The sequence below is a fragment of the Orycteropus afer genome, unplaced genomic scaffold, assembly GCF_000298275.1.
Source record: "Orycteropus afer afer isolate SDZICR_OR568_19922 unplaced genomic scaffold, OryAfe1.0 scaffold00122, whole genome shotgun sequence".
Lineage (NCBI taxonomy): Eukaryota > Metazoa > Chordata > Mammalia > Tubulidentata > Orycteropodidae > Orycteropus > Orycteropus afer.
In genome coordinates, this window is record NW_006921709.1 from 1,246,479 (window position 1) to 1,257,115 (window position 10,637).

General features: G+C 37.4%; 1 protein-coding gene across 1 annotated transcript in view; it reads left to right on the forward strand.

The window, feature by feature from the left end:
* PDE4D (phosphodiesterase 4D) overlaps positions 1-10,637 on the forward strand; it is a 1,343,868-nt gene that overhangs the window by 1,074,163 nt on the left and 259,068 nt on the right. Inside the window, 1 exon segment of the mRNA XM_007944148.1 lies at positions 7,304-7,340. Coding sequence (XP_007942339.1) covers positions 7,304-7,340 — 37 coding nt within the window.

The following is a 10,637-nucleotide window of genomic DNA, read 5'->3' on the forward strand; positions in this document are numbered from 1 at the left end:
CCTTTGAGATGTTCTGTAGGAGTCAGACAATGAAATGAGCCAGGTATGGCTGTGCAACTTACTAGATGTATGACTAGATGTGTTATGTTAGTCTCTTAACCATAAGAGCTTCAGTTCCCATATCTGCAAAGTGGGATTAATTTCATCTATCTTGCAACATTGCTGTAATAATTGATGATATGGTATATAAAATGCACCTGCTATGATAATATTCTCCTTACATTTATATTTGAAAATTTTCATTAGTTTTTTTTTTACAAGACCCTTAATTTTATCTCCTTTCTTCTTTTGCAGCTACCACTCTTTTAAAATTTATGTCTTCATCTCCACTGTCTTGCAAACTGATCTCTCTAATTCCCATTTTGCTCCTTCAAAGCTCTCACCCCTTTGCAGCTCTGTCACAATGACCCAAGTTTCCTTATTAACTACCAATTTTCTGAGTTTTTGTAGTTTCCTGACTACATAGGAAAGCAAAACTCATTGTGATATAAAACTCTTTACCACTCACAAATGATTAAGCACTTGACTGCTAACCAAAAGATTGATGGTTCAAACACACTCAAGCAGCTCTGAAGGAGAAAGACCTAGGAATCTGCTTCCATAAAGGTTACAGTCAAGAAAACCTTATGGAACAGTTCTACTCTGTCACGTGGGATCATTATGAGTCAAAAACAACTCAATGACACCTAACAACAACAACAACTACTACTACTAATTGTTATTATAGCTAATATTTATTAAACATTTACTATTTATTATAGTTGAGAGCTCTGGTGGCACAGAGCTTAAGGCATTTAACTGGTAACTAGAAGGCTAGCAGTTCAAACTCACCAGCCACTACTCAGAAGGAGGGTTGGGCAATCTACTTCCATAGTGATACTCCCTCAGAAACCCAAGGAGGGGTCGCTATGAGTTGGATCCAACTCGACGGCAGTTGTAGCATTTGGCTACTAGCCAAAAGATCAGTAATTGAAATCCACCAGCCACTGTGTGAGAAAGATGAGGCAGTCTACATCTATAACAATTTACAGACTTAGAAACCCTATGGGACAGTTCTACTCTGCCTTGTAGGGTAATTAACTATGAGTCAGAGTCAACTCAGTTTGGTTTTGGCTTCAAGTACCTTTATCAGCATTTGACAGCATTAACTCATACAAGCCCAAAACAACATGATAGATACATACTATTACTATCTCTATTTGATTGATGAAGATAGCACAGAGGAAAAGAGAGATTTAATAACTCACGAAAGTTCACACAGCTAGTACATGGCAAAGCTGGCATTCCAACTCAAGCTTCCATCATCACAGACTAAGACCCAACTTTGTATAGGAAGTGTATGGTTTACTATTTGACTAACCACCACCTTTTCTTGGATTTCCTGCATTGCTTGCTGTGCTCTAGAACCACTGAATCACTCATTGTAGTTCCTCAGCCCCATGTTCTTTCTAACCCATTACCTTACCTTCCATGAACTCTACTACCCTTCCTTTTTCCTCCAGGCATACTGGTCTCCTTGCCATTTCTTCAACACACCACACCTGTTTCCACGATAGGGCCTGTACTCTACTGCTCCTCTGCTCCAATATCCTATGGCTACCTCCCTCACCTCCTCAAGTTGTTGGAATCTTACTCTTCAAGAAGGACCATCTTTTTTAATATCCCAACCTGCCTTGTCCCCAGTCCTTACCCCTACCTACCTGATTACTTACATAACTAGGACAAAAGTCCTTATCCTACTCTACTTTTTCTTTTTCTCAAATCCTAATTGCACTGTTGTTGTTGGCTTCCAACAACTCGGCCCATAATTCACAGCAACTTGCTCCTATATGGATTTGTTAGGTGGCACTGAGTCACTTCTGACTCACAGTGACCCTATGTAAAACAGAACAAAGCACTTCCGAGTCCTGTACCATCCTCACAATCATGGCTGTGATTGAACCGATTGTTGTAGCCACTATGCCAGTCTATCTTGTTGAGGGTCTTTCTCTTTTTCATTGGCCCGCTCCTTTAGCACGTATGATGTCCTTCTTCAGGGACTGGTTCCTCCTGATAACATGTCTAAAGTACATGATATTAAGTTTCACCATCCTTGATTTTAAGGAGCATTCTGGCTGTACTTCTTTTAAGACAGATTTGTTCATTCTTCTGGCAGTCCATGGTATATTCAGTATTCTTCACCAACACTATAATTCAAATACATCATTTCTTCTACTGTCTTCCTTATTCATTATCCAGCCTTCATATGCATATGACGTGATTGAAGAGGCCATGGTTTGCATCAGGTGCACCTTAGTCCTCAAGGTGACATCTTTGTTTTTTTAATACTTTAAAGAGAACTTTTGCAGCGTATTTTCCCAATGCAATATATTTGATTTCTCGATTGCTGCTTTCATGGGTGTTGATTTGGGATCCAAGTAAAATGAAATCAACAACTTCAATCTTTTCTCCATTTGTCATGATATTTCTTATCAGTCCAGTTATGAGGATTTTTCTTTTCTTTATGTTGAAGTGTAGCCTGTACTGAAGGCTGCAATCTTTGATCTTCGTCAGTAAGTATTTCAGGTCATCTTCACTTTCATTGAGCAAAGTTGAGTCATCGGCATATCAAAGGTTGTTAATGAACCTCCCTTGAATCCCGATGCCATGTTCTTCCTCATATAATCCACCTTCTGGAATTATTTACTCAGCATGCAGATTGAACAAGTATGGTGAAAGGATATAACTCTGACACAGACCTTTCCTAATTTTAAACTATGAAGTTTCCTCTTTTCCTGGTCACATGACTACCTCTTGGTCTATGTACAGGTTCTGCATGAATACAATTAAGTGTTCTTAAAGATTACACCTTGGAAAACCCTATGGCAAAGTTCTACTCTTTTACATGGGATCATTAGGAGTTGAAATTTACTAGACAACAGCTAACAATAATAACAACTATACTGGACACTTATTGCTCATGCTTTAGGATTCAATTCATCATTATGTTCTAGGAGGCCCTTTCTCATGGACATGGACAGAACTAAGGACTGGCTTATATATTCTCACATAGCTCCTTCTTTGTAACTCTATAAAGTTCTTGTCTTTTTATATTGAAATTTTCCATTTCTCCTTCTGTCCCCCCTGCTACTCAGTAAAGAGGGAAACGTAGCTCATTTTAGTTGTAATTATATCTTCAGAGCTCAACATAGTGAACGGCACAAATAAGACTAGCAGCATTTTCTAATGGAACTGAATCACAGGCCATCCCATTTAGCTGTCTAGTAAGAAGTCAGAAATGCAAGCACAGAAGTTGAATCCAGCTCTCTCATTTAATCCATGACTCATGTTAACGTGAAACCAGCGGATTCTTTTTTTTTTTTTTTTTTAATGTTTTTATTGTGATTTGGGTGCAAATTTACAAGCAGATTCATTTTACTCTCAACAGTTTCTGTGCATTTGGTTTCATGGCCCTGATTACAGTCCCCAACCATAAAAAGCTCTCCTCCCATCTCCTCCCTGTGACTACACTTTCCATGTGCCTTACTTATCTATGCATTCATGTCTGTCTAGCTTTCCCTCTATGCAAATGCTGCCTTTCTGTTGTCTCATGGTTGATTGAACTAAAGGGTAAATCTCCCTGGGGTGGGTGTTTTGCTTGTAGATCTTTCTACTGTTTGGCTGAGAGCTAATCCACGGAAGTGTTTCCAATTCTAGGCCTGAAGGATAAACCGGGCTGTAATCTCGGGGGTTCCACCAGCCTGTATCTGACCAGTAATTCTGGTCATTTTGGTGGTTTTGAATTTTGTTTCACAGTTTTCCTCCCACTCTATCCAGGAGCTCCTATTTTGGTCTCATTCCAAGTGTTTGGCATTGGTAGTTGGACACCATCTAGTTCTTCTGGTCTCAGAGTCATGAAGGCTGAGGTCTCTGTGGTCCATTATATCCTTGGACTAATTGTTTCTAAATGACTTTGATTTTCTTCACTCTTCTTTGCTCCAGACATATGGAGACCAGTAGTTGCATCTTAGATGGCCTCTTGAAAGTTCTTAAGACACCAGTTGCTAGTCACCAAAGTAAGATGTGGAACAGGATTTTTATGTGCCAATTGAGCATGATGTCCCTGAAGATTATGGTCCTGAGCCCACAGGCCCAGTAACTCTCTCCCTCAAGGTATCTGGTTTTCTCTGAGAAGCTATTCCAACCTTGTTCCCTGATACTTCTGTAATGTACATGGATATTTTTGTAACACAAACCCATACATAAGACTATCTTCAGCCAAATCTATCCTTGGTCTTGGATACATTCCTGTTTGCCTATCCACACTTGATCTTCTCACCTATCTATACATTTAACCATAACCTCGTGTTTGCTGCCACTGGTAATGCAGTATTGTACATATAATAGTATTTGCCTCTGTTGTCTATATCTTTTGTGCATGTTTCTGTGTCCTCCTTTGCACTTTTGTCATTGTGCCAGTCACACACTTGTTATATTGCCTTTTCCTTCACCCAAATCAACATGTAACTCTTAACTAGTCAGAAATGTTCCCTCCCTTTTCCTCTCATCCCTGGTAACCAACAAAGTAAATATCTTTCCTTGTGTAAACCTGTCCTTGACTTTTTACAATAATGGGCTCATTCAATATTAGTTCTTCTGTGATTGACTTATTTTACTCAGCATAATATGTTCCAAATTCATCCACATTATGATGTGATTCATGAATTCTTCATTATTCTTTAATGTTGCATAGTATTCCAGTATGTGAATGTACCATAGTTTGGTTATCAGTTTATCTGTTGATGAGGACTTAGGTTGTTTCTATCTCTTTGTTATAGTGAATTGGGCTGCAGTGAACATGGCTGTGCATATGTCTGTTCATGTTCTGTATCTCACCTCTTTAGGATATATTTCTAGTAATGGAATTGCTGGATCAAATGATATTTCTATTTTCAATTTTTTAAGGAAACACCATACCATTTTCCACAGTGGCTATACAATTTTACAGTTCCACCAGCAGTGTATGAGAGTTCCAATCTCTCCATACCCTCACCAGCATTTGCTATTTTCTGTTTTATTGAACTTTGCTACTACTGTTGAAAGCAGCAAATTATTTGTGTTCATTCAAAGGTTATACCAAAAAGTTCCCTGAAAGTATTAAAAACTATGTGCCTCCAAAAAGTAAGTTTGATATTTATGTTCAAGGTAAATAAGTTATAAAAACAAGACATGCTACAAATTTTTCTATGATTTTGTCATCAGTTATAACATGCAAACTTGAAAATATTATCAAGATAATGCAAGTTTGAAAAACATTTTGTAAGTTTTCAATTGAAAAAGCTTAGAGATTTCTTGAACCCCCAAGAGTTGGGATCATTTAGTTGTCATCTTTTATTTATGTTCAGTCATGGCCTACATGGTTATGTCTGAGATGGTACATGTTCATGCTTACATTTTCTAGGAAAGAGCTGTTTTGGGCTTGGTCCCAGAAGATCTTTTTTGATTAACATCCTGGCGCTACCACTGAGCAGACTTTTGACCTTATGCCTCCCTGATCCTTAGCTGAATTCTCTGTAAAATGACTATAAAACTGTATGCTCATACTTCTCTTAAGAAGCTCTGGTGGCACAGTGCCTAATGTATTTGACTGCTAACTAGAAGGTTGGTGGTTCAAACTCACCAACCACTCCCTGGAAGGAAGATGGGCAGTCTACTTCTGTAAAGATTTACTGCCTCCGGAAACCCAATGGGGGTTGTTGTGAGTTGGAATTGACTTGATGGCAGTGAGTTTGGTTGTTGGTAAGGCTTTCTTGGATCAGGGTTCTATGAATAATCTCTGCAAGGTACAAGTCCCCCTCAAAAAACATGTTTCTGGATCCAAATGTTATAAACTAACACATGTCCCCTTGAATGTATGTTTATACCTTTCACTGCTTTTTACTTTATTTTCAAGGTCTCTGTGTGATTTGCACATGACTATAACAACTGGTCTACCTCTAATAACATGATTCTGGAACCAGTGTGGTTTAAAATAGCCCACATTTCCTTTAAAAGTGTGTTTGAGCCTTTTTCTTTTTCATGTTTTTGGTTTTAAAGTCTCTGTGTGACTTGAGCATGACCATAACAACTGGTCTGACTATTAGTAGCAGTTCATTTACTAACATCTATACACTCTTTGGAGAGTTCTGATGGTGTAGTGCCAAAGGCACCTGCTAACCAGAAGGCTGGTGGTTCAAATTCAGCAGCCACTCCTCGGAAGGAAGGTTGGCTGATCTACTTCCGTAGTGATATCGCCTCGGAAACTCAAGGAGGGGTCCCTATGAGTTGCAATCAACTCAACGACAGTGAGTGTCTGTTTGTTTGTTTTATATGCTCTTTTTACTGAAGCCTATTTTGTGAGTCCTGTTTTAGATCACTCGGGTCCTTTTCAGATTTTTCATGAGTGAGCTAATGGTTTAGTTGCAGGGTACTTAGAGTCATGTCCTGAAGCCTTCTGTGTGGGATAACTACATTCACATTTGATTAAAGGGATTTGCTAACTAGATCAAGAAATATGCATGGGAGATTTTGGAAATTCTTCTCACAAATTGTCTGTGGTAAGAAATCCCATGAAAGAACTCTGGGCCCCAAGATTCTGACTTTCCTCCAAGTAGAAGCTTACTCAACTTTCTGTGCCTTTCCCCATCCCTTGGAGACACGTCATGCTGACACCTTGCTCCTGCATCCCCGGGTATGGTGTAGCTGAGGTTGCTGCAGCAACAGTACACAAGAGGTAACATTCTTCCATAATGGCAGTGGCTGGTATATGAGTCAGTGAAAAGGTTCATTGGGTTTTTATTAGAGTATGATGCAGTCCCATGTCATCTACAGTTCTTCTATCCAAGACTCACATACTTGATGCTAATCACCATCAAATGTTAGCTGGTCCACGGCTTCTCCCTAAAGCTACTGAGCTTGCTGCCTCTTCCACAGCACTCCTTACTAATACCTACAATAAGAGGCCAAAATTGGCACTCAGGCCACATGCTTTGACCTCGGTTTCTACTCTTTGGTATCCTGTGCACTTAGTAAGCAAGAGTGATCTTGATTGATTGTTCAGGAAGTTCTTCTTTTTCCCCAGAGAACTGAATAGTGGTTAACATCTGCCTCCCAGAAGATGTATTTTCTGCCCAGTGGTTGGGAAGAACATGTGCTGAAGAATAAGCATGAAATTACTGTAATGCTCTATGGGGATTTGTGAAAGTGGAACTTACTATTTAATATTGATGAAAGGGAGTCAAAGAATATTGGTAGTTTCTAATACAGGATTTGGTTTATTTTTCAGACATGGAGATGACTTGATTGTGACTCCATTTGCTCAGGTAAGCACAGCTTGGTGAATGAACAGGTTTCCTACAGATCCGAAAATTTAATTTGGGATATTAGTTTCTGGTTCTCAATTTCATTTTAGATCAAATACAAGAAATACAAATTCTGTGGTTCATTCCAGTAATATAAAAGCAATGCTAGAGTGTGTGCCCTTGGCCATATTGATCTGTTTCAATAAACCATAGATCTAAAAACTATCTTTTCTTCAAATAATCAATCATGTAAGTGATATAAATAAATGGGACTATATTTCCTTAACTGACATAAACACTACAGGCAGAAGGCTATACATAGTTAAATCACACCTAATATGCTTGTTTGGTGTTTGAAATTCAAGAATCCAATTTGACCTTATGTTGTATTTACCTGCTTTTACATTTGTCTGTGTGCAAAGATTTAACTGTGGGATATGTCTGTGTTTATTTTTTCCTTATAAGTATATAAATCATGAAAATATTTTAACCACATGGAAGAAATATAAGAAGGCGATGAGATGATTGAATGCATTTCGTAATATATATAACAGCACTGATGACCGGGCAATCTTGTATGGGCTGGCACTTCTCAACCCTGGCTATGCATATGAATCCCTGAGAGCTCTTATCCCAATGCCCAGGCTGTGCCTCAGAACAATTAAAGCTGAAAATCTTGTGGTGGGATCATCCAAGCATCAATATTTTTTAGTCGGCTCCCTATGATTTCAGTGCATAACTAAGATTGAAAACCACTGGTATAGACACACTAGAGACAAATGGGATTAAAGTTATTTAACTTGTGGCTTAAAGTAGGTTTACAGCCAGCACTGACTGACAAGAAATGTTACATATTGGGTGATCTTGAGAGGTTATAAAGTTTATAATCAGCACCACATTCATAACTAGCTATAGGCATTGGGCAACTCATTTAACTTGTCTAGGACTTTTTCTCCCAGTAGATAAAATGAAGGGACTAGACTGGATGAAAGCATTAAGAGGAAGTCTGCATGGGGTTCCAATCTCTTCACCTCCCCTCCCTAACTACAAGATCTTAGATGAATTATCAAATCTTGCTAAGCTTCAGTTTCCTCCTCTGTTAACTGAAAAAATAGCAAGGGCATCCACCTTATAAGGTTGTTAAGAGACTGAAATAATATAGAGCATATAAAATGCTTAGCATAATTTTTAGAAAATAAGGTACTTAATAAATTTTTAGTGTTAATATCAGAAAATCTTCAAGGGTTCTTCCATAGCTAGAATGTCATAAAAAATATTGTTTAAAAAAGTAAAGAATAGCAGTGTTTGCCTGGTAGAATTATGTTTAATTGTTTTACTTTTTAAAATTTCCTGATATTTTATGTTCCTGCTGTAAATGAAACCAAAAATATAATAAATAGCGTAATGTATAATAGTGATATTTTTCATTACCACTGGCATTTAAAAATAGTACCACCATCCCTTTCTGATGTGTAAGTCTTGTCTGCTTAAGGGTTTGCTGGAGAATATGAGCTCTTTCTAGTGTATATACTTCTATGTTTAAAAAATTTAATTCATATGCTTTTATCATCATTTGTGATAGCATCATCTTATAAAGCTAAAGATTTTTAATTTTTATTAATTTTAATTTGGAACTCATCATTTTATATATAAGAACCAAGGACCATGTGAACAGATAAAGTCAGGCAAAATAATATAAATAATAACCATCAACAATTGTAGAAGCAATCCTGCTACTTTGGGTTTATTCTGATATCTTATCTTACTTCTAATCAACTCAAGGGCAGTGAGTTTGGTTTTTTGGTTTATCTTACTTCTAATAAAAATCTTTAGATATTGTTGTAAGAGAAAATATATCTACATATATAGTAAAATGTGTAAAGTATAGTGTGTATATGATGTCTTATCTACTTACTTCAAGTAGTATTTATTAATCTTCCATACCAAACCAAAAAAACTAAACTCACTGCTGTTGAGTCTCCTTGAATTTCCATGGCAATATCACTACAGAAGTAGATTGCCCAATCTTCCTTCTGAGGAATAGCTGGTGGGTTTGAACCACCAGCCTTCTGGTTAATACTCAAATGCGTTAGGCACTATGGGACCAGAACTCCTTCCATAGTGGATTAAATTTGACTTGGTCTCTATTAGTTTTACTCTTAAATTACTCTGCTCTTTTACATAATTAGACATTTTCTATAGTATAATTTAAAAAAAATAATAACAGAATTCCATAAATTGGGAAAAATATGTAAACATTGTTTAGTCTATGTTAAACTATTTAAATAATGAATATGTGTACTTAATACCTTTGAAATTGAACTTCGAACATAACCAAACTTTGTGTTATATATAGGCACATCAGATACCTGAAAACAATCCCAAAGTGTATTTAGAAGATCTTATTTATGATTAGCTAAATTACTCCTAACATCTTATAAAGAGGGTGGTCATTGCCCTCAAAGCCTACAGAATTTTTTTTTTTTAAAGCGGTTTCATCACAGTTTTCACAAATGACCCATCACTTGGGATACTGCCTAGAAAGTTCTACTAGAATTAAACAAAGAAAAAATCTATTAAACCCTGAACAACTTCATCAGTAATAGAGCAACCTTGGGAAAACAAAGGCCTAGCTACAGCCAATCAGTTTGTGGCTTTCTATTAAGCACAGTTGGGCAAAACTAACATATTTTGTTGTCCTAACCCCTGATGTCTCAAAACTTCCACTATAGGATAGCGCAATTGTCATTTAATGCTACAGGCATACCTTGTTTTCATTGCACTTCACTTTATTATACTTCACAAACACTGCATTTTTTTATAAATTGAAGATTTATGGCAACTCTGCATTGAGTAACTCTATTGGCACTATTTTTCCAACAGTGTATGCTCACTTTTTAACTCTCTCTCACATTTTGTTAATAATTCTTACAATATTTCAGTCTTTTGCATACTGCTATTGTATAGTTAATTGTCTCTCACTCACTGCCATCAAGTCGAACCTGACTCATAGCAACCCCTCCTTGGGTTTCTGAGGCAGTATCTCTATAGTATAAACATAACTTTTAGCAACCGAACCTGCAGTATCTCTGAAGTATGCCTGTACATATTATAATGCTAAAAATATAAAATATTCCTGTCACTTGGAAACAAATAATGCCACAGTAGAAAGGCCTACAAGCAGAACACTTGCCCCAGGGAAATGCACTCACCTACGCTAGGGAGGGGAGCTCTGGTAGCATAGTGGCTAAGACACTTGCCTGCTAACCAGACGGCTGGCGGTTCAAACCCACCAGCCACTCCTCAGAAGGAAGGTTG